The sequence below is a fragment of the Pantherophis guttatus genome, chromosome 2, assembly GCF_059756535.1.
Source record: "Pantherophis guttatus breed Tessera chromosome 2, ASM5975653v1, whole genome shotgun sequence".
In the NCBI taxonomy this organism is placed as follows: domain Eukaryota; kingdom Metazoa; phylum Chordata; class Lepidosauria; order Squamata; family Colubridae; genus Pantherophis; species Pantherophis guttatus.
The window spans coordinates 61,995,168-62,020,639 of record NC_142064.1 but is presented as its reverse complement, the minus strand read 5'-3'; the positions used below and the strand labels follow the sequence as shown (position 1 = coordinate 62,020,639).

The 25,472-nt window shown below is 34.2% G+C and overlaps 1 protein-coding gene across 32 annotated transcripts in view; it reads right to left on the bottom strand.

Moving 5' to 3' along the window:
* CDC14B (cell division cycle 14B) overlaps window positions 1-25,472 on the bottom strand; it is a 50,658-nt gene that overhangs the window by 5,397 nt on the left and 19,789 nt on the right. For 12 of the 32 annotated variants that reach the window (XR_015732214.1, XR_004589971.3, XR_004589972.3 and 9 more), the window contains exons 3-13: window positions 25,281-25,356; window positions 23,386-23,478; window positions 13,526-13,602; window positions 12,268-12,334; window positions 11,720-11,782; window positions 11,267-11,354; window positions 10,812-11,042; window positions 9,995-10,133; window positions 8,434-8,587; window positions 7,912-8,009; window positions 3,092-3,208 (exon numbers count right to left, since the gene is read on the bottom strand). Coding sequence is in view for 14 of the 32 variants with exons in the window: in XM_034410064.3 (XP_034265955.1) it covers window positions 3,092-3,208; window positions 7,912-8,009; window positions 8,434-8,587; window positions 9,995-10,133; window positions 10,812-11,042; window positions 11,267-11,354; window positions 11,720-11,782; window positions 12,268-12,334; window positions 13,526-13,602; window positions 23,386-23,478; window positions 25,281-25,356 (1,203 nt within the window). In the remaining 18 variants the exon portion in view is untranslated. Of the gene's footprint in view, window positions 1-3,091; window positions 3,209-6,854; window positions 7,000-7,911; window positions 8,010-8,433; window positions 8,588-9,994; window positions 10,134-10,811; window positions 11,043-11,266; window positions 11,355-11,719; window positions 11,783-12,267; window positions 12,335-13,525; window positions 13,603-23,385; window positions 23,479-25,280; window positions 25,357-25,472 lie in introns of all 32 variants that reach the window. The other 20 variants (XR_015732216.1, XR_015732220.1, XR_015732218.1 and 17 more) reach the window with 4 other exon arrangements.

The following is a 25,472-nucleotide window of genomic DNA, read 5'->3' as shown; positions in this document are numbered from 1 at the left end:
AATGCTTATTTTTCCCTTTATAATTCAAAAGGTAGAACTATGGATTTAGGTTACAAGAGATAAAAATATTAAAAATAGAAGTGGTTCAGCAACAGAATAAATTATAAAGACACGAGTCCCTTTTCATTGGATGTATATCTACATAATAATCTGCCTGGGATATTTAATTTATATTCCTGCACTGAGCAGGAGGTTGGATTTGATGGCCAAAATACCTTCCTCTACCTGTGTAGTTTTAAAATGCTATTTAAAAAAGGCAAAAAATGTGAGAACTGACAATTCTGTGTAGTTGAAATTATAATGGAAATGAAACAAATAATATTAAAGTGCAAAGAATTCCACACACTGAAGCCTCAATGGTAATAGGAAAGCATTCAGAAAGATTACCAGAAATGTCTGGCAATCTTCTGATTAAGTGGTAACATGATCTATGATAATGGATTATGAATTTGAAATGCAGTTAGGCAAGATTTTTTGAAATAATAATAAATTCCATGAATATAGACATTTTTACCAAACCTGTTTCATGATTAAGAAAATTTGATGTCTTAGCACCATGGGAAGTGCCAGCCGAGTAAAGTAATAGAAGTAAAATCCTTTCTCACTTAGTAACAGATAATATCTGGGTTAAGAATGAGATCTGTTCCTAAGTCTGTTTTTAACTCTGATTTGTATGTAAATTGGAACTTGTAATTATGAACAGGTTGCCCGTTACTAAAGATGGTGGAATATGTTCTTCTTTCTTGAGTTATGAAGCCACACAATGTTTTCATGAACCACTCAAAACCACTGAAAAAAGGTGCATATTAAAAACCCATGGTTTTCCCCCCCAACTAACTCTATTCTCAAAACCTCTGAATATGGTGAGAGACTAAACTCCTTTTGCACGAATATTTTATCACAAAGCAGTGGAAATACTTCTTTATAAGGAATTATGACACTCATTCAAAATATCCAACTATACACACACACACACACACACACACACACACACACTTAATGCTGAGTCTATGTAATCTGAAAAGGGAATTACTTCATTTTCTAGGCTGCTCCTTGAAAAAATATTTTCTAATTCCTTTTTTATTGGACTTGCTCTTGTAATTGAGGATGATAATCTACAAATTATTACAAATCTGGATAACTTCAAGGTGTTCATCTCTAAAGGAAGACAACTATATCCCCTTAACTAAGAAAATAAAACAAGATTTGGATAGATGGAAGAAAATACAATTGTCACTTCTAGGCAAAATAGCCTCGATTAAGATGAACATCCTCCCAAAATTATTGTATTTGTATCAAACAATACCTGTAAATCTGGATAAGAAATTCTTTTTAGATCTTAACAAAAACATTAGGAAATTTATATGGGGTGGGAAAAGACCAAGGATTTCACTTAAAATCTTACAAGGAAAACGGGATTTAGGAGGATTTGGACTCCCGGATTTGGAAAGATATTACAGGGCAGCCAAGCTAATATGGATAAGGGAGTGGGCCACTCTGGAAAATGAAAGGATTCTAATGTTGGAAGGTCACGACCTACAGAGTGAGAAAGGGTGGCACGCATATTTATGGGACACAGAGAAGAAAAAGAAAACATATTTTCATAGGCATAAAATTAGATACACTTTAATACAAACATGGACCACAATTAAACAGCGATATTATAAAAAAGTCCCAAAATGGCTCTCCACGATGGAGGCCCTGATTTATCCTAATAGATGGGGAATGAAGAAAATGTGTAGATAAAAAGACATACTAGATGAAGGAGGAAACCTTAAGTCTAACGATGCCTTGAGAGATCAAGGTATCAATTTAGACTGATGGACTTATCTACAAATAAAGTCTAGATACCAGAAAGACAAGGAAGAATGCGGCTTAGAACTAGGATCTAGTGGCTTCGATAAGGGAATCCTTGATGGGAACAAAAAAAAAAAAGATTTTAGCCAAACTATATAACTACCTACTAGATGAAGATAGAACAGAGGACACAATTAAAAACCAAATGGGAGCATGGGAGAAGAATATTGGACGCAGTATAAATTTTAACGAGTGGGAAGAGGCATGGAATAGGAATTATAAATTGACCAGAGCAGTGACTTATAAGGAAAACCAGTATAAAATGTTACACAGGTGGCATCTAGCCCCTGCTAGGCTAGCAAAGATGTATCCAAATATTAACCCAAACTGTTGGAAATGTGGTCATGGGCAGGGCACCTTCTTCTACATGTGGTGGACATGCCCTGATGCGAAAAGGTATTGGAGCAAGATTTGGAGATGGTTACAAGAAATAATTGGAGAAGATATTGAATTGACATCTGAAATATTTCTCCTGGGAATAGTAAAGAGGAATTATGGAAAGAAAAAGATTTATTTAATTATACTATCACCACTGCTGCGAGACTGGCATACGCACAATACTGGAAAGAGAAAGATCTGCCAACAGAAGAACATATAATTAGGAAAATACTGGAGTGTGCAGAGATGAGCAAACTAACACATGAAATAAATGAGGATGAAAACTCAGAATACCATACTGTTTGGGGAAGGTGGTATGAATGGATGAACGATAAAATAAAAAAAGGAGAAAAAGATGTGCCTAATAAAAGGAATAAGTAGCTTAAGAAATACCAGGTGCATATCTTGTGTATATGTATATATGTATAAACACTGCACTTCCGATGTAAATAGAAATGATACTTAATGTATTTTACAAACTTAATATAATACTTAAAAAAAAAGATAATCTACAAATTTCACAAAACATGAGACAGAAATTCCAAATTAATTTCAGATTGTTCAGATATTAATTCAGTTTTCAATCACATGCAAAGAATGTGCTGAACTGATTCAGAGATAACATTAAACCATACTCTAGCTTTGCATTCATACCAGCAATCGTATGCCTACCAATTATTTCTTTTTTGTACTCAACATGAAATGTGAAAGGTTGTGGTTCCTTTTTACCAGTCTAAATTATGGTTTACCACCACAGCCAAAAAAAAAAAAAAATGATTTTAAATGAATCATGAAAATATAAAAATTCAGCCTTCATTAATTGATAGGTTCTGGAATTCAGGACAGTAATTCTCACCTTTTAAAACTGCTTTTTCTTGCAGTAGACCTGGTAGTTCTTTTAGAAAGGCCTGCACTGTCAGAAATGCTAGGTTCAGACTGTTTACTTTTCTGAACACTGGATTGCAGAATTACTCTGAAAAGAGTGGGAAAAAGATATTATATCAAACAAGCTGAAAACATATAATGCACAATAAGAGTGATATGTTATGTGGTTTCCAGATCTGAAAATTGGGATAATGTGGACAGATTTATTTAGTCTTCACGTTTTAAGTTTTTATAGGTTTCAGTGAAAATGTTAGTATTTCCACCTTTTTTTCTGGTTTAGGGCTTCTCAGAGAGAGAAATAAGATTTTTTTAAAAAAAAAATGTGTCAAAAAAGATTACAGAAGATCAAGAATCAGCTACATGCATATCCATATACTCCTTCAACTATCAAAATGAACTGATGAACAGAAAAAACTCTTAGAATCTTAGTAGTATGCCAGAAGGCAAATATATCCAAATATTAATTGTACACTTATGTATTTTACAGAAAAGACAAAATGAGCTGCTGTACTGTACTCTTGAAAGTTGCAAAGCTATGAGGGTACTGTTTATATTCCCCCCCCCCAAAAAAAATTCCCTCCCCTCCCCCAAACATCAGTGGAAAGTAGGATAATCAACCATTTATCTGAAATGGTATAGGGTTGAGGAGGTTGGATTAGAAGACCTCCAAGGTCCCTTCCAACTGTGTTTATTCTGTTGTATCAAAAAAAGAAAAAAAATCACTGATATGTATTTGACTTCTAGATTCTGATAATCTCTTCAAAAATATGGAAATATCTCTAAATTTGTTTTTTTTAAATAGTCAGATTTCAGTAAGCATAGTTTAAATCATGGATGCCCAACCTTTTGGTTTGCCTGAGGAAACAAAGAGGAATTGTCTTGGGCCATATATAAAGTATATAATACAGTTAATGTATATAAATATCTCTAACGTCACATAATGTCAAAAGTTAACAATCTTGTGGGTCGCATTACTAGCTGTCCAGGGTTGCATGTGACCAGCCATGGCTTGGACACACCTGCCTTAGATATTAGACTTTCCTCCACAAAGTAACAAAAATCTCACTTGGAAGGGAAATTGGAGATGGTAACAGTTTTCGTCCAACAATGAACTACAATTTTTTATCCCACAAATTCTGCTAATTTTTAAATGAGCAACATCTACTCATGACTACCACTGTAATGAAAATTGTAAAGAATAGTTAATGATTAAATGACTCATCCTCTTGGTAACGTGCTGCCATCCAATAACTTATCTCACTGAGTTGGAGTGAATATTTCATTATTGGTATAGTTAAAAATGAAAAATGGAATTAATCATCCCCAGGAAACCTGGCATTAATGTTTCAAACACCTTACACAATATATACAGTAAAAATGTCACATATTTTGCAATTTTAAAAATAAAAATACAAAGTGTGCTATCTTTCACTAATAATAATTCAAATAAAACGAGCAGTTTTCTCAAGATGAATATAATCTGGTTATGCATTATAGCATATTATCAGTTAGAATCAGAAAAACAGAAGAATTCTGAGCTAAATACTACAACAAAAGAGAAGGTGGTCAATACAAGATCCTAAGACAAGTATAGAAAAACGTGAAATATTCCAAAGAATTATTAGGAGGCACAATGTCCAATGATTAATATGCCTAAATGTAATTCAAATAATTTTACTGTACTATTAATCATATTTCATTACTATCCAAATAAGAAAATAAGAGCAAAGAACAAACAATATTAGGAAGAGAGAGAAATGGGGGACCACATTTAGAAGGTCACATGTGGCTCTTGTCCCCCTAAGTAGCTGAAAAATTAAACTATCAAATTATCAAATTATCTGCCACAGGACACTGCAGAAGGAAAGGGTATGCTTGTGACAACAATGTGGAAAGCTGGAAAGATATAGATGGAGAAAAATAAGGTCTGACTGAATCTTAGCCAAGAATGAGGGGTTATGTATTTGATGACTTGAAAGATTATAATACTAGATTAGGTTCCGCTGCCATGAACAGATTTGGCTGACAATCTGGGAATTGTCCTGGATTCACCGCTACAGTTAAAATAGCACCTAGAGGCTGTGGATAGCAGGTTCTTTCTTCAATTGCACCCTGTGCATTAAATGCAGCCATTTCTGGATCAAGGAATTTTGCACACAGTCAATCATTTTACAGATGGACTACTGCAATTTCATCTGCTTGGTCTGTCTTAAAAGAACATTCAAAAAGTTCAACTAGTATAGCATGCATCTCCCTGTATAGTTGTGGGTGCATCAAAATTTGCCCCTGTGACAGCATGACAGTACTTCAGCAGGTGCAACATGTATCAATTAGCTTTTCATTGCTATTCAAGATTCTATTTTTCAACTTTAAAACCTTTATGGCTCAGACATGGATACTTATGAGACCACATTCTCCGGACTGAACATCCAATGAAATCAGGTAATTCTAGCTTTCTGAAGATCCCTTCAGATGCTATTGACTTTGGGGTTAAACTTTTTCAGTGATGACCCCTTTGGAACAGTTTACCTGTCCTCCTCCCAATACTGGGCTTCCAAAAGGCTATGAAGATCTGGATCTTTAGGAAGATATTTGGGAATGTGGAGATTTTGCCAAACATCATGGGATGGCATTTTACCTGTTGTTTTCCGGGGTTCTTATATATTTGATTTTTTTTTTATTCGTAACATTTGTTTTGGTGGTTTGTAAACTTCTTACAGCCTATGGGAATTTGGCAGCAGAGAAAAGTCAGTCAGTCAGTCAAACAAGAAATAAATATGAATAGAGTTGTGAACTTGACCCCTCTCTTAATATTCTATTCAGTATTCTTAAGACTTAAAACACTGCTCCCACTGATGGTCTAAAATAACAACAATCTAAAAAATGTTAACCTTTTTTATTAATTGAATTACTTTGTGTACAACCACATACTATGTTGACTAATTGGAATGCTCCAATTACTTCAAAGCATTCATGGAGACAGGAGAGGAAGGAAAGGAAAAGGGCATACACCCATTCCTTGTTTAGCAACCATTTGCAAATACTACTGTAATAAATCATTCATTTTCTGACCAATGCATGCATTTATCACCAAATTTCATGTGCAACAATGCATGCCAGTAAGAGTAATGCTGGCAGAGCTGCAAGAGAGAACTTAGTTGAATGAGACGGAAACAACCTATGACTTTCATCTCCTTCCCTCCCTCTCTCTCTTTCAGTCACCTATTTAAATTAGTGATCATTTCACTTAACAATTTGGTCACTGGAAATGAACTTGGTCACTAAATGAGGAGCGGGTATATAACAGATCTATAGCACTGAATGCCTAGACTACGGGCTTATTTGTTTACAGCTCTTCACACTTATGGAGTGAAAACACAAGTCAACAGGTCCAACCCCAAAGGATTCCAGGAAGAGACTAAATTCCTTGTACATGCAGATAAAAGGAAGCAATCTCATCATACAATAAAAACAGCACCACACATATATACATTTTCTGCACAAAATATCTGGACCAGCACACAGACAAGAAGAGACTTCCAGCTCAAAAGAAAATTCTAAGGCAGATACGGTAAATCACCCCTTGTACTACATCCCTTTTTGCTTCTAAAAGTACCTAGAGAAGTTAAATAAAGGAGGGGCAGGGGGGAGATGGTAATAAAAGCTAGATGCAATGCGCTTATGATTAAGGCAAGAAAATGAGCTACTGAAGAGAATGTAATAGGGACACTTACACAGTGGCTCTCCCAAGGGAGGTTCTGATGGACCTATGTTCTTAAACCATCTAGACAGAATAGCAGGTTGGGAAGAAGGGAGCCACACACAATCCACCAGATGACAATGCTACTCAGAGCAGAGGCCAGTATAGCTAGGAGACATCTAAAAAGGAGTGAGGGTGGGGAGGAAGAGATGAACATGAAGTCAAAAGGGGGTGGGAAAATCAAGAACTTTGCAGATGAGTGGTACATTTCATCTAAAAGAAATGTCCATTAATTTTCACTATGGAAAATGTTTTCCATTCACTGGGCAAAGGTTAGCTGTTTTTTAAGGAGTACCTTTGCCATTATTCTGCAACTCACTTTCATCTTAAAGTATGAATTATTCCTAGACTGGTTCAAGTACTGTTGTTGTTGTTGTTGTTGTTGTTTGTTTAAAAAAATGCCAAACCACTCCCTTATTTACAAAATGACCTCCCAATATCGCATGCACTCTGTGGATGATTAACAGATTAAAGCTGTTCTATGTAAATTATATTTTACCTATACTGTACACACAAAATGTAGCACTGAGGAAACTGTTGTTTTTCAATATTTAAATATGTATCTTAAAAACATGGCAATTTTAATCAGTTATGCTTCTTTTCCTAACCTTGATAAAAGCAAACTTACCGTACACATTTAAAGATATAGCACAACCCATCCCAGCACAAGGAATGACAACAGCTTCCTAAGCAAAAGTCCCTAAAAACAAGATTATTCTGACCAAAACAATGAGTCTGACCTTTCATTCAGGAGTCATTTTCAATACTGCTGACGTTGATAGCAAAATGTAAAAATGCTTTGAGATGTTGGTGTAACATTCAGTTTAAAAAAGCATTTGAGAAAGGTTACATGAACTTAGTGACAGACCAAAGAATTTGGTGATAATAAAATAAAATCACGAGCAGGCTTGTAAGTGATTCAATCACAAAGAATTACAACAAGCTTTTTAAAATAACATGGAACATAACCAAATCAAATTTCAAAGAAAAAAGTGTTTGTATTTACAAAATCAAAATAAAGTTAAACTTACGTTAATGGAACTGAATATGCTTTTGCCTGCCTTTTACTTTTAAGGGCACGGAGCTTGTCCCCTTGTGTTACTGTGTGTGTTTCTTCTTCATCACTGTACTGCAAATAAATGGTAAGCCATTAAAGTTATTTATAACAAAGCTTCCAAGTCCTACTACTGAAGATTCATATTTACCACAGTACTAGATAGGAGTAATTGTTTAACCCAGTTCCAATAGTTCTTATGAAAAGTGTTCTGAGCATTTTATTTTAGTTTTTGTGGAGGTCAAATCAGTAAGACAAAAGGTAAACTCCAAGCAACAGAAAGGTATTTTGGCAAAAAGTACTATTATGCCCATACTTGTCTTGCAGAATGTCCTGTTCATTATTTTCTCTATTTTTTGGAATGCTTGATAGGAACAGAAATACAGAACAGCCATACAAATGAATACAATCACTTTTGCTTTATTATACCCACATAAAAAAAAAACAACAACAAAAAACAGTCCTAAGGTTTCCAACAGCACACCATGCGGATGATTACCGGTTCAGAATCTTTTCTGCTGGCATTCTGATTTTTTGAATCGTTAATTGAAATGTCATCTACTCCTGAAAGGATTTTTGTCACTGCAAGCTTTTGAGTCTTCTTTAGCTTTGAACGATAAACATCACCTTCCAGCCAAAGTTCTGGCTGTTTCCTATAATAGAAAGAAGCTAAGTTAGAAACCAGCTCATTTCAATGTATGACCATATTTATAATTAAAATGAAGTTGTTTCAGTATCAGACATTAATCGTTGCAAGGACACATCTATAACATCAGTTCTAGTTCTAGCATCGTATGTTTCCTAGAAATTATACAATGCCACTATTGAATTGCATGCAACTATTTCTGTCTTCCATCTGGTTCCATCCATTTTGCTCTAACAGAATGTCTACTAATGGAAAAGGCCATAACTGTCACTCAATCTTCTTCCCCGCATTGTTCTCTGTGCCTCTTCCAAAATGTTGAGCTACTGGGACAGTTTGAAAGGCAGCCTGGCGAGATGCAGAGGCTCAGCAAAAGCCATCTTCATCCCTAAACAGTAGAAGCTTGGCTTTTTTGAGTATAAAGACCTACCAGAAAAGACAGTCAGATCTGATGAAATGTGATTTTGAAAATGGAGGCTAAACTTTATTTTTCAGCGTTAATGGAATGATTGTCAAAGAACATATTTAATAAGCAAAACTGACCATATGGAATGATACACTTGCAATCATAGTTATAGTTTAGGACAATACCCTGATTAATCCATTATCTTGTTATGCAAGATTTGTTAATTAATTATAAAGTCATTTTCCACATTGGACTGCTATAAATCATAATTTTAAAAAAACAATGACTGGATTCATATAATTTGTTAAACCAAATACATAAACAGTATTTTAGGTTAAAAGGCCTGAACCTAGTATTTTATCCTAATGTGGTAAACACACTTAGCCACTGAATAGACGTGGATAATTCTGACCAAACAGTGGCAATTGCAGGTTGTTCATAATGCAGTGTCTTATCCCATTCAGAACCTAAAGTAATGACCAGTTCCTTAAAAAGCAAATAACTAGTAACTCTCTATATGGCTATATGGTTCAAATATCCAATGATAACTGCAACATATGCAGGTTGTCCTTGTTTAGTGACCATTTGCAGTTACAACACTGATGAAAAATAAACTTTACAATCAATCCCTGTTGACGACCTGTTTATGATCGCTTCATTTAGTGATCAAGTTGCTGTTCCCAACTGTAGTCACTAAACTAGGACTACCTGTATGTGAGTACATCAACACCTATTTCGTATGTATGTATGTATATATGTATGTATGTATGTATGTATATGTATTGAAAAAAGAACAACTATTATACATTTAAGTGTAGCTTTCTTTAAAATTGGTACTTTCCAGACATGAATGGACGGTCATCAATGGCCAGGCTAGATAACATATCTGAAGGACACCAGATTAAAGAGGTCCAATTTGGTACTAAAAACAATTATTATATTTAACACTTAATCATCCTGGAATTGCCTACAGACATAAATACAGGCATAACTTTTTAAATGTTTACATACTCCAACAAGAAATGTTGTTGAGTTCCAATCACAGAGCCAGGTCTACAAATTCTAATCCAGGCAATAGTTTCAGCAGCAGTCATCCTGTAATGCTTCATAATGTAACATGCTATAAGTGTACCAGTTCTGCCAAGTCCAGCTGAATAAAAACATAAGGAAATTTACTTTATTTGGGTTTGAAGAAATTGAAGAACCTTCAATTTAAAGTTTTAAGAATAGGAAAATCTTGAAAGCTGTTTTTCAAAAACCTAAGGCGGTTGAATTTGCTATTAGGAAAAAAAAATCCTAAAAACTTTATTACACCAATTCAAGGATAACAAAACCAATAATACAACCTTTGAGGGGGTTTGAAGTTTTGTATAAATAGTATCCTGGATCTACTCTACACTATTACTCATTTGTGCAAATAATTTTGATTGAAAATACTTGGAACAATTACATGCATCTACTGTAAGATCGGGCTTTTAGCAGAAGACATTAACATTTCGTAACTTGCGTTTCAAGCATATTAGATTAGCATGCTTCCATACAGATAATGGCAAAGACAGAGTCATTAGATTTGTAGCAAGAGGCCACAATAGTTTAGCCTAAGACAAAATAACCTCTTATCTTCTTTAAGAATGAGAAAAAAGAGTTTGTTCTGCTATGATTAATTTCAACTTTTTGAGTGAAATGATCTAATTTTGATCAAACTCATTAAAAATACATCCTGAGGCAGAGCCAAGTCTGATGAGTTTTGCAGGGGGTGGTAAGGCATGTTATGAACACAATTATAAGCAATGAGACATTAATGATCTGAATTCATCACTTTTAATACCTTTGCAATGAACTGCTATAGCACCTTCAGCGTTCTCACAAATATTCAGAAATGCTTTGATGATAGCATCATTGGGTATGCTTCCATCAGCAAAGAAGAGATCATAATGGTCAAACCCTGAATCTTTAAATCTTCTAGAGTCATACATCTTCTTATTCAGGCGGATTACAGTGGTAACATTATGTCTTCTGAAGTATGGAAAATAGGCTTCGGGAGCATGATGTGGATACCCTTGAAGGAAAAAAACAAATGCAGAAAAATATGTCAGATACAACCCATTGGTAAAAGAGCATCCAAATCTATACAAAGGTGTTTTTCGCCACATTCAATCTGATAAGGGAATATTCTGCCGTAAATATGAAGCAGCTGCAACTACCAGATTGACCATCAGTCTGATTCTGTATCTGGTAGTTTCCTATGGAATGTCATAAAATTCTTTATAATTTAATACATACCATTTTCAATTCTACTTCTTGAGTGAGGTCCACTGAAGGCCATGATTTTTTGGGGTATTATCCAGTTGAAGTCTCCATTTTCTGCCCTCTGTTAAGAAATAACACATTTTTAAAACTTCATTTCTGATATATAGCATTCAAATCTACTCGTTTTAGTGAACAAAACAAAGGAGACAAGGATTGTTAATGTAAAGGTCTTGTTGTATATAAGAATATATACTCTCAATTTTATCTGGGATCATAGCCCACATGCTATCACACTTTTAATCTTACTTGAGAAGCCACCTCACATGGTGATGTGACAATTTTAAGTTTAATTTGGTTACTTATTTTTTCCACCTCGTTTAAATTTATTTTCAAAAATTCAAGAGATGTAAATAATAGGTGCCAATTTTATGCAAATATAGTCTCAACAGTAACTAAGTAATTACTAGAAAAGTGAATGATACTTACTTCATAATGCTCATATTCATTTACATCAAATGTATTAAAATCAAGGAAGCCATACTGCAATGCCTATAATCCATAAGAAATAAATTTAACATGTAGAAATCCAGTAGAGTTGATGATAAACATTCTTTCTAAACACTTTATTTACCAATCATCAGAAACCTTCCAAACTAGCTGCACAACTTCTGTAAACTAGCAGACATGGTAAATTCAAATCCAACGTATCAAAGTTGGAGACTCTGAATACTTAAAAAGTGCCACATAACAGGTATTACTGCTTAAATGCTATTTAGCTTTATAATGAAGCTTTCATCGCTCAAGTTAACATAGACAAGCAGCCAATCTTGAAAGTCAGAATGCATGAATAGTATAACATAGAAAGGCAACCATAGAATTCTTGAGAGTCTTCTTGCATACTCACTCCTGGAACCATCTCAGAATTTGTTTTAACTTATTTCTCTGGTTTATCTAATTTCAGAGATTAAATTTCCCTAGGATTCCAACAAGTTTAAATAAACAACAATCATCATATATTACATGAACATACTAACCTTATTTATGGCATGGAAACAGTCAAGCAAAGTTAGATGAAAAGTGCAGGTACCAAATGCAGCATCCCTGTGAGGAATACATATATGAGCTCAAATTCAGTTTGCAAGACAAAATAGCTGATGTTTCTCATTTTCCTATATTTCTGTATACCCATTTTCACTACATCAGCACTAAGTGGTCTAGTAAGGACTGAAAACCCACCAGATGTTCTCCAGTTCTTTAGCATCTTTTTATTGCTTTTCCAGACTCTATTTACACCAACATATTATGCTAGTGAGGGCTTATAAATAAAGTTGTTAAACAGATAAAATCTGACACATCAAATAGCCACAGCAGTGAAACAGAGCACACGATGGACATAATCTCTATCGCATGGCATTTTAAAGGCTGCTGATCCAAAAACAAGAAATAAATTCCATTCCACCAAGATGTGGGGGAGAGAGAGAGAAAATAGACACCATCTATCATCTTGACAAGCAGTCCCATCAGTCTTTTCCATTATCCAAACCAATTTCACCAGCAAGAGAACAGATTTAATAGCCTCAATAGTAATATTAAGAATAGATATCTACTCCTCTTTTCCTTTTCCTACCCCATTCCCTTCTCTGAGAACAGAGAATCTCTCTTTTTATGGATCTGAGTTCGGGTATTACATCGTCACAATGTATTTGATATGTTTTAAATTTAATATGAGGTACTGAGAGGGTTGCCAAATCATTACTTGTTTTATAGCAATAAGTCGTTTTGAAATAATGGCTTACATTTTCCTCATTCATTATGCTAACCCACCATTGCAAACTGCAATTAGGAACACTGATTATTTATGATTCTCTTTCTTGTCCTTGATATTCACTTTAATTCCTTGCCAAATTCACACACACACACACACACACACACACACACACACACACAATAACAACCATAACAAACACCTCCCACCACACACAAAGTAAGAATTAACCACAAATAAGGTATAAATACTATTCTCATCTGCAAGGCTGCATATTTTATGAATCAGTTACTACTCAATTACAGAATAAGAAATGTAGCCATTATACAGAAAACCTTGATACAATATATGGACTTTAACTCCCTAATCCTAACATAGCTAGGGGTAAGTATAAGAGGAGTTGGGAGTCCACTTATTTCAAAATTGCCAAAGTGGAAAATACCAATTTACATATTCCAAAGGGTTAGAGATCAGTGTAATGTCTTTTTTTAAAAGTAGACACTGTTCAATTGCATGCTTTTATTTACCTGAATGGAAGATATGAAACATTCCCAAATAGTAAATGCCTGTACACACTTTCTGGAGATTCTCTCAGGTATATTATCTGTTTCAAGAAAGAAAGGGAAAAACATTCTTATGGAAGTTTTAAGAAATTCATTATTAAATTATCTAGTATTTTTACCTGCTAAATAAATGAGACACACAGTTTGAGAATGGAACTGAAAAATGAAAAATACTAGCCAACATGAAATCAGTAATAAGGTAAGTGAAACTGAACAAAAAGTCATACAAATGTGAGTACTTTTCAAGTTCCATATAGAGCCACTGTAGGAAATCTACAATTCAAAATTAATTATGCGTTCATTGTAACATTTGCTTCATAACATAAGCCATATAATATGATTCAAAAGGTCATTTATTTCATACATGAGTAAGAATTGTTAAATCAATGTTTAAAGCAGCACAACATTATTCTGTTCTGTGTTGTAGTTATACAGTTACTATTAATATAACCATTTGGGAACTATTTTAGACAAATTGCTTTTACCAATACCTCAATATTCGAGGAACTGCATCATACTCATACTGCATCATTTTAGCACAATGGTGACACAGAACTCCCACCAGTCCTAAAAACATTGGGTCCATTAATTCTATCTCTATTGTTTATTTAATAGAACAATAAACTGAGGATTTCTGGCAACATCTTAAATACTTAACATTGTACTGTGATTTAATTGCTCCTCATCAAGCCAGTTATTCAGATCACCCATTTAATTTTAACTGTTAACAGTAATAACTAATAAAATAGATACCTACTCTGATCATTAAAAAATGAAAGCAAGAAAAAGACCCCTCAATGATTAGCAATTTCTAATAAATTTCAACCCCAGTTTTAGACTAAAAACATTCTAAAAACGAAATAACACAAAATTTCTGTCTCCCAAACTGGCAATGTTCTCCTAGGAGATGAAGTAAAGACTAAAATTATAGGTGAAACATAATTCTATGGCTGCAACTCTTTATTATCCAATTAGCATCCCCAAGACAATATAGCTGTACACAAAGTAATTATCCTTTACACAGATTAAAATTGCAGGTCCTGTTTCAAGAACACCCAAATCTCTTGATGAATAGACGCTACATTCTCATGAGCAGAACTAGCTATTACCATAAACCTTGAAGAGGAAATTCACAGGCAATGTTAATTAATGTAGTTAATGTAAGCTTCAAAAAAAAAAAAAACACCTTAATTAGGAACTGCTGTGAAAAGTCATACTGACAATAACTACAAAATGTTAAGTTTGAACTTCAAATATGAGGAAGATATACATTAAGTAAAACACTTTGTACAAGCAGAAGTGCATTCATATAAAATGGGGAAATGTTTATAAAATAACATTTAGCACCATTTCTAAACACCCAATTTCAAAACTAATAGTTTCATTTGACCTCCTGGCTAGGAGATTCAAGGACTAGATTAAGGCTGTCCTAAGATGAAAAGAAAATATACCTTCCATTCCAACTGTACTTTACAGGTGGTCCTCATTTAATGACCAATCATTCAACAACCATTCAAACTTGAGATAGCACTGAGCAAGTAGTACTCTTGATCAGTCTTCAAAGTCCTGTCAAACTGCCCTTGTGGTCATGTGACTATGATAAGGGTGCCTGGCAGCTGGCCTGGATTTCTGACTACTGCAACATCCCACAGGCACAATTTGTGACCTTCCCTGCTGGCTTCCCACAAGCAAAGTCAACGGGGAAGCAGCAGGAAGCCAGAAATTGCTATCATAGGAAATCCTGAGTTAATGACAGTAACCCGGCAGTGTTAAATGGTATGATCATGTGATGTTGCACTTTATGACTGCATTGCTTAATGACAGAAATTCCAGTTTCAATTAGTGTCATTAAGCAAGGACATATTTCCTGACTTTGCATATAGCCCAGAAATGATATGTTCCCCTGCTCTAACCAAAGCTACTTGATAATCCTTTTAATTCTGTTAGAATTAGTGGTTTTAATGTTGGATCCAGCGGGAGCATAAATGAAGAATTAGTATGGTGTAATAGTTAAAGTGCTGCACTAGAAATGGGAAAATAACTTCATCTGGAGCAGCTCATTGGGTGACTTTGAGCCAGTCACATTCCTTGGCCTATCCTATACACTGGGGGAAAAGATGCAGGAAGCACTATGTACAGTATATCACTTGAATTCTTGAAAAAAGGTGGAATTTAAATTTAACAAATTTCTAAGAAAAAGTGTTGATTTCTAAGATGGCGGTGTTTATAATTGCCTTATCCCCTGAAGTAGGTTCATTGCAACACATTCTACAACAGGAGTGGGGAACGATGGCCCATTTATGACTTGTGGACTTGAACTCCCAGAATTCTTGCTGACTCAGGAACTCTGGGAGTTGAAGTCCACAAGTCATAAAGAGGCCATCGTTCTTTACCTCTGTTCTATGTCTGCTCTAGAAAATTTATACAAAGCCATTAATTTATAGTGCATGGGTGTCAAAACGTTTGGCTTACCTGGGCAGAATTGCATGAAGAGGAATTATCTTTGGTCAATATAGTTAATGTATATAAATATCACTAAAAATCATACTATTTTTTTAAATTTACAATCTTGTGGGGCTGCATTACTAGCTGTCCAAAGCCATGGGTTGGACATGCCTGCTACAGTGCTTAATTCTGTTTTCTTCAGAATGTTGTATTTTTCGTAAGAAATATAACTTGTATGGAGTATCATTTTCACACTTTTGGTCTTTCTACCGCACATAACTCCTATACTTCACAACGAATGTTGAGTGATCTGTACACAGGAAGAATGTGAATGCACATATTCACATATAACAGGCTGTAATGGAATTATGTTTGCTGTTCCTTTTCCTGCCAGGCGCAAAATAGACAAAGATGCTGCTCAATCTTGCCGTATTTACCATGCTGGATGAACGCAATTAACTTGCAAAATGCAGGCTTATGCTTTTTTCCCTTAGAGACAAGAAAAGCTGTACCAAGCGGTACTATATTGTACACTTAGGCAAATACCATGGATGCAACTAAGAAAATTTGTTCCCTGGATTTTACTTTAAAAAAACAGTAAAAACTAATTTTAAACAGACAGAAGTAGAAAGGCAGCAAGCAAAAAACTCTCATCTTAGTTCTGCAAGGAGAATTATAATTTCTGAGAGGAAGACAGAGAATATTTACTGTTAAGAAAGTATGAGAGAATAGTACAGTACATTAAGGGAGTCTTCAATTTTTGACTACAATTGGGACTGGGATTGCCATCGCTAAGCAATACGGTCTTAAATGTGGGTGGGTAGAGAAGGCCCTGAGACCCAGTGCAGGCAGTGCATGGGTTGAGAAATTGGTGGTATGGTGTGAGTGGCTCGAGCTCAAGAAGCCTGGGAAGGAAGACACTACATGTGTAGCTGTGGTGGCGTACTGGTTAGAATGCAGTACTGCAGGCTAACTCTGCATTCCACTGCCACTGTTGATCCTGACCAACTCAAGGTTGACTCAGCCTTCCATCCTTCTGAGATCGGTAAAATGAGGAGCCAGATTGTTGAGGGCAGTATGCCGAGTCTGTCAACTGCTTAGAGCAGGGATGTCAAACTGGCAGCCTGTCACTGAATAAATTACTGTAACCCAAGGTCTACCTATAAATCCAGAAAGACATGTATTATAACTGAAATACCTTTGCTTTTCAACAATTAACTTCTTTGAAATGTTTTAGATTTTTTTAAAAAAATAACCATTATTTTATATCTTTTATAACTCTGGTTTAAAACTAAATATTTACTAATAAATAAATATTAGTAAACTAATATTTACTATGAAGAAGTTATTCTATCCCTATAGTTTCAGTCTCCTTCCTAGAAACTGATTAGTTCATATTTATTTAATTGTAACAATGCTTTAGAGGAACTGATTCCACCAAATTAATCATTGACAGCTAGGTGTTAAGAGTATTAATTTGCAGAATACATTTTGCGATAACAGAACTGGATTAACCTGCAACACAAATCTATATATATTTGCAATTCTCATTGAGTAGTAGAGTCCTTATTTTCTTCTGACATTTATTCAAAGATTCAATAAAGGCACAATAGAGCTGGCTGCAATCATGTTGGGAAAAAAAATTAAGGTCATGGATTTCATTTTCTCTTCCCCAACCTAGGAGTGAATTCTTCTAGTTCAATTACTTTTAATATTGATGGAGATGTTAACACTGAATTATTGTGAAGGAAGGTTCCTGAACTCAAATAAAGGAAAGAAGGAAACATTCTTAACTAGGTTAACAGTTGGGAAACAGCATGTCTGCAGCATCGAAAGTAACTTATTTATAGAACGCATACAAAACTGTTACTCATATTTTCTAGTTGAAAACATGCAATGAAGTTGAATCAAAGTTAAAACAGCTGTCACGAAGTTTGGAAGAGAGGGAGACCTGTAAGGTTAAGCACATTTTTAGAAAAAAACAAATGGTCTTAGGATAGTTTCAAGTCTCCAGCAGTTTATATCTTTTATTTAAAAGGTATCTTTTCATAAAGTTAAAAAAAAAAGTCTATCCCTACAAAATCATAATCCTAAACCAGTACATAAATAAAACTTATGAATTGACAATGCAAAAATAAAAGCAGAAGAAATTTCTTAAACCTTTGTACAGTGGAAAGTAAACCTTGACATCTAATATAGGATAAAGATAAGGTAGTATATCATCTCTTGGATAAAATACACACAAGAGTTCTATATGAAGTACACACTCAAAGAGAAGGAGAGCATTATACAAAGCAAAAAGAAAAATACCAGCAGCCACATAAAATCTGAAGAACACTTTTAAAAAAAATAAAATAAGGAAATGCCTATGGAAATCTACACACTGAACATGAAACATACTTCTGGCATTACGTTTTATGCATTAACCTAGAAATTAAAACTGATTTTACTGGCATATATTTAATTTCATCTAGTTTCAAACTACTAATGGGAAAGAAGTTACACGTTTGAAAGCTACATCAGAGATGATGTGTCTGCTTCAACAGCGGCATCTAAAACAGGGTTACAACTAGAAATGTTGAAACCTAGGAAGGATTTTTAGAAAAAAAAAGGAGGGGGAGCACAAGAGGTGAAGGAAACTGCTTACCCTGAAGGAAGAAGATGAGAAAATAAAGTACACAGAGATGAGTCCTGGAGAAGATCACCTGAATTACAGCAATTCTTGGGGGGTAGGACCCAAGAACGGTAGCCCTCCAAACATAATTAGTGCCAAGCCTGAGAAAAAGAAACACTGTTACTAAGTTAATGCAGGGTTGGGAAGGAAGAAGTGAGATGGAGGCAGAAGACAAAGAAAGGAGGACAAGACATATAGAAGCTATTTCTAAATTAAGACACATGAAGGAAACAGAAGAAAGGACATTCTGTGTTAATCCTTGTAATATTAGTAGACTGAAAGCATCTACTGCAGAAGTTTAGTGTGATAACATGAATATGTTTCTTCCCACACAGTGCTCCCTTTTAAGACAAAATTGGCATATTAATCTTTAGTTAAGCAAAGCAAAAACAACGGCATCTTATTTCTAATTGCTATTTCATTTCCTCAGCATTTCCTACATGCTTCTCCAACAGCACAAGTCCACGGTTATACATTCTAATTACTTCAATACTGCTTGGCATATAAGAAGTGAAATAAGAAGCCATATAGAGATGAGAAATTATTACAAAAGACTAAAAACTAGATTACTAAGAATATATATAGGGTCTTAAGGAATTTTGCAATCTTTTTGTTATTTCAAACCCCTCTTTCTTCTGCTGCAGAACTTTACATAGCTAATCATTCTGTGGGTTTGAAATTCTTACTGAATATGGTAGGAAAGTAAAGGACCTGACAGGATTTAACAACAACAAAAATAGGTATATCACCAGATGAAAAACATCCATAAAGAGAAAAATCTGTTCTTACAACGTTTCGTAACCTTGATGGAGCAGAAGAAGCAAGCAGCAATCTCTTGATTCAGTGTACAGTACACATTTTCAGAAAGTGTTACTGATAAAGTTATGAAAAAGAACATTTTAGGCTCCCTCTTCTTTGCTTAAGCTTGCACATGACATTCTGAACTGGGTCCCAGAACCAATTAAGCACGTAAGAGTCACTGACCTGAAAGCTTTTCTAACTTTCTCTGAATTGTGTTACATAGGACGACTTTGTAAATAACTTTATTTCTAAGATTGAAAATATATTTCAGAATTGCAATGCACTGTAAAATTTGAAAATATTTTATCAGTTATATTTTGAGGAATACAATAACCATTAGAAAAACGCATTTACTGTAATACATTAGAAATGCTTGAAAATATTAACATTCTGATAACTAGATACATTAAATTCTAAGCTATAGTAACCCAGTTAATTAACACAAGAACTTGCATTGTAATAATGATTAAGAATTGTCACATCAAGTAGAAAGTTATTATAACTCTTCATATTTAATATGCCTTCAAATCTTACTAAATATTTTTAACATGTCCTCTAGAAACATCTAATACAACTTCAAACCCTAGTAGAGACCAGAACAGAAAGGCTATTAACAAGTTCTTTGAAAAAGGAATTTAGCATTGAGCAATATAAATCTCTCTATCTTAAATACAACTACTTTCATCCTTAAGGGCACGAGCCAATTCAAAAATAAAATATAATGCAGACTATTCATTCTTATCCTGTGTAATCTGCTCAAGGCATTTGGGGTTTCAACTTGAAAAGACCAGATCAATTGAGCTCTCTCTCTCTCCCTCCCTCTCTCCCCCCTCTCTCCCCCTCCCTCCCTCCCTCTCTCTCTCTCACACACACATATCATAGAGGGGAATAAATCTGTTGAAACATCTTAAAGAAGAAGAAATTCCTATTAGATTGAAAGACATTATACATCATAATTTTGATATAAGCAAGAAAATCATGTTTTTAATTATATTCTCAATCTTCTAAACAAACATGAAGATATTTTATATGAATAAAACCACTGGTTTTCAGTAAATGTATTTTGTTTACGATTACATACATGGGTAACATTGTATTTCTTATAATACATATATTACACATCCTAATAAAGGCATTTCATTGTGTGCACAAAAGTAGAAAAGTCTCTAAGATAACTACAGCTGAAGTTTTCATGTTAACAACTATCCAATTAATTTATATCAATAATTAATTTGATTAAACTATATTATTTTTTGATTAAGTAATTGCGCAAATTAAATATTTAAATTCCTTCTAGAATATTAATTTAGATAAATCTGCAGTAAAGATACATTTGGAATTGGAATGAAAACAGATCAGGCTATACTTGTGTTAAAATAAAGATGATTTTACCCACATTCTTCTGCTATAACAACAGAAAGATAAATCAAGTTTGACAATGTTGAATGCTGTAAATTGGAGATGACAAGTAGTGGCACATTGGCTGCATGCCGCTGTCACTAACGAAGCCCCAGAGCATTCCCAGATCATGTAAAAAATACTGTTTTATGATAGTGTAGTTTCTGCTATTTAAATCTTACAATCCACCCAAATCAGTCAAAACTAGCCCCTTGGGTGATATTATGTCACAGATCAAGCACTGAGGCCAAAAATAATTAATAATAAATGGATTATGCCTTCCTTCCCAGTTGCTAGCAGTAACTGAATTGGATTAAAAGAATGTGTACCTCAGCACAATTAAATAAGCAAGTGTGAACAGTGTGATTCTCTGAATAAAAACTCTAGTGTTACACTGCACAATGATAAACTGTTAGTTGAACAAAGCACATCGACCATATGGCTCTCAGGCGTAGTCTTCAAAGCCATGACACTCATCCACCCTCATGCATAGGAGAAAATAATTATGACTACTATCCTGGATCTTACTTAAAAGATCTTACTTTAAGAATGACTTAAAACAGATTTTTGTGCACTATTAACAAATACAGGAATAACACAATGATTTTATGAAAAATATTAAATCACAATTCCAAATGCTATTAAGAATAGGAAGGACTGTCACTTTCAACAGGACTCTTATTCTTGGATAATCAGATCAGAATCAGTGGATCATGCCACTTACTCTTCATAAAGCAAGCATACTTTAATATGTACAGGTAACATGCGAAAGGATAATCTTCCATGTCAGGAGCCCATTCACTTTTCCACCCTGTCCTCATTGGTTCATTCCTTCATTACATGAATGAAAGCACCTGTTGGATGCTTATCCTACGGTTGGGTAGGTAATATACAGAAAACTATGTTCTGTAACTTTAACTGCTACAAGATGACTAATTGGCTGTGCTAAGCAGACATAAAAGAAGGCAGGAAGTTCATTCACTTCTGCTCCTGCTATTAGAAGGTTGAACTGCTGAAAGGAACTGTGTCTGTGTTACTGAAGAGAACTGGAATTGTAAGCAAACTATGTTTTGTGTTGAACCGTGATTATTTGAAGAAGTGTTATCTTTGTTTTGAGAAGCCAAGTTTTTTCTACTACAAGTAAAGACTGTTTATTTTTCTTTAAACATTCAGAGTCTGTGAGTATCTGTGTGTTTTGCTAAGCAACGTATCTATTTGCTCTCTGGTCCATTGCACCACTTTGCAGAGGGCAGTTTTACCCTCAACAGCACCTTTTACATAAAAATTATAAGTACACCCTATCCTCAGGTAGCATTCTAGTGACTTTGCCATTAAGTGAAATGGTTGCTAAGCAAACTCATGACTGAGAAAGAGAGCAAAGATCACTGGTTACTACTGGCTTCTTTCAGTTTCTCCTACAGTGACCTGTACTTGACCCATTCCCACTTTTCTTTGCCTCTATGGGGTGGAGAGATGGCTTAACAAGCTATCTCTTCCTGAGCTGCTTTTCTCTGCAGCACAGTATTTCCTTAAAAAGTGCTAACCACAGGTCAAGAAGCTCTGTTCTGTGACCTTAAGTAGTGATTAGAACCCTTCCACTGGCTCATCTGTGGCTTGAAACTGAAACTAATCAGACCTTAATCAGTCTCACACTGAAAACGTTCCTTGTCAGGCATAGGAAAATTGATTCTAAATGTCTGCATTGGTCAAAAGAATAAATTTTTGTTGTAATTTATTATCAATGTATTTGCAAATGATTGCTAACTGACATAGTGGCTAAATAAGGAGTGGGTATAATTAATAAAGATGGAAATTAAAGCTGCAATCACAAACTTACGAACTTCAAAGCTATCAAAATCAGCAGGAGTCATGTTTGCAGAAACTACATCTAAGATAAAAGTACTGATACAAAGTATGTCATTTTTTAAAACAATGAATGTTATAAAGTAGTGAGCCATGAAACCAAATGGATCATTTTCTCCCACTTTTTCTAGCCCCTGGGATGCTTACTATAATGGAGCTTAGCTTTGTTTGTTTAGGGCAGAAGTCTTCAAACTTGGCAGCTTTGAAACTTGTGGGCTTCTGGCTGGAGAATTCTTGGAGTTGAAGTCAAAAAGTCTTAAAGCTGCCAAGTTTGAGGACTTCTGGTTTAGGGCCACTTTTTGGACTCTACCCTTGTTTTCAAACAAGCCTTTCCCCTCCTTCTTTACTATCTGTCATTCAAATTGAGTCCACTTTGTGACTGCCATTTCAAAGTGTTCTGTTTTTCAACTTAATTTTTGTTTTACTTAAATAAGTTCTGTGTGACATCTAGAGAATTTATACTGAAGTGCTCTTAATGAAAGAAAATGCATCACAAAACTCTTTAATCTTTAAACACAGAAGAATATGTTTCTACTCATATACTATGTAAAAAAGCAAATAAGCTGAAAGTTATTTCCAATTCTGACACTGAATAGAAGTCAAATTTGTGAACCTTGCCAGTTTAAAATGTTAAAATACTTACTGTGTAACAGCCTATGAGGAAGGCTGCATTGGCTTGCTTTTTCTGATCCGAACCACAATAATGAACAATCTTCTTCCTTAACATGGTAAAAGACTATCAAGAAATGAACAGAATTATAATTGTAATCCTTGGATTTTAAATATATTAATGAATGTAAATATTCAAAATACAATTTAAATAGTCAAATGCAGAGATGCTACATTTAAGTAGTAGTTCCATGACAACATCCACTATAAAAACAGAATGTGGCATATCTAATATCTAATGCATTTATTATTTTTTTTACATAATTCCATATAAGGATTCCAAATAGTCTTCAAATGTATCAATTTTATTTTTAATATGGCAAATATTAATAAATATAATCCATACAAACATTATTTCATTCATAATTTTTAAAATTGGGAAGGTGTCCTGAGAGAAAAAAAATATAAGAAACAAAATTTTAAACAACCACTAGCTTAATGAAATAATTTAGAAGGTTCCAGCATGCTTCAGTGGTGGGTTTGTTCAATATTTTTGACTCAATTATAGAATGAAGTTACTATAGAGCAATGTTTCTCAGCTTTGCTGATTTAATAAGTCCAACTAATTTACAAAGTGATTTAAGATGCATTAATTACTTTCCTGCCTGTGAGAAATCATTATTCATTTACAGCAGAAAAGGGACAGACACATACTGACATAACCTAGAACATACAGAGATTATATCCTTAAAGATGTGTATCTATAAAAAGGCCAGTTCTTAAGAATACTAGATCACTGAAAGCATAATTATCATGAAACCAAATTTTGCAGAGTAATTTGAATAAGAGAATTCAAGAATTAGGCCACCACATATTTTGAATTCCATAGTAACTCATCCGCTGAAAATCTTAAAACTACAGCTATATGTTGAATAAAAGATTTTCATATTTCAATGGAATTTCAAAAACTGAATTAAAATATACTGTTACACAATAATACGAAGTACTTTTGATATTTTTAATATAAATTATATTTTAATAGATTAATAGTAAGTAATTGGATGCTGCATAAAACATCTGGAAAATAGTTTGAATTATGTTTTGTTGATTTTAGAAGTTCCAGTGGTTTTTACAATGCCACATATTGCAATAGTGTCAATTATTACTGACACTATGGATACCACTTTCACATATGAAAATAACTGGCTAGTTACCATGCAGCTCTGTCAGCTGTTGCATGTGACTATTTACAATGAAAAAAGAGAGATAAATTACAAGCTATTTATTTGTACTATGACACAACTGATGAAAACAAACATAGTAACTAAAAATTATTTCATTTTCAGAGGGATCATGAAACGGGAAACAGATTTCATTCCTGTGATTTATTTATACATTAAAGTACATTCCCATAAAATATAAGAACTGTATTTTCAGTATTATGCTTTATATAAAGTTGACTAAAATATTCAAGAATGTGAATAACTATGAATAAGCATAAGCTGTTAAAAATATACTAAAGAAATTTCCTTCTGTAACTAAAAGCCAGATATTGATAACCAACCACTCCAATGTATTCCAGGGAAGAGACCCAACAGTTTCTCAATAATTTCTTCTGCTCCTGATTACTAGGACTTCAAGTTTTATAAGTTTACGTTTCTGCCTTTAATCATTAGCCACATTATGAATTCAAAATTATTTATACTCTGAAATAAAAATCTAAAACTGATCGTGTATTTTCCCACTCTTCTGGCATATTCTCCTGCACTAGAGTAACTACAGTGCCTAAATAAATCTTGATTTTATTATTTCTTCTGGGCGGGGAGTATGCAATAATAAAAAAGTGCAAACAAGACAAATAGAAAAGAATGTTCACTCCCTGTAACATTTTATAAAGAAACTGAGAATGACCAAACTATTAGATGTTACCTTTAATTTTTTATTTAGCTTGCAACAGTATCTGTAAATCATTGCCAGATTGAGAGGGCCAAAATCTGCATAGAAGCTTGGAAAAAGGGGAGGGGGAAGGAGAAGACAAGGACAGGGAGGAGGAAAAAAAAGACCTTATTGAAATGTCTGTTTTAAAAAATCCCACATTCTCTCCACACACTCCCACTGCAG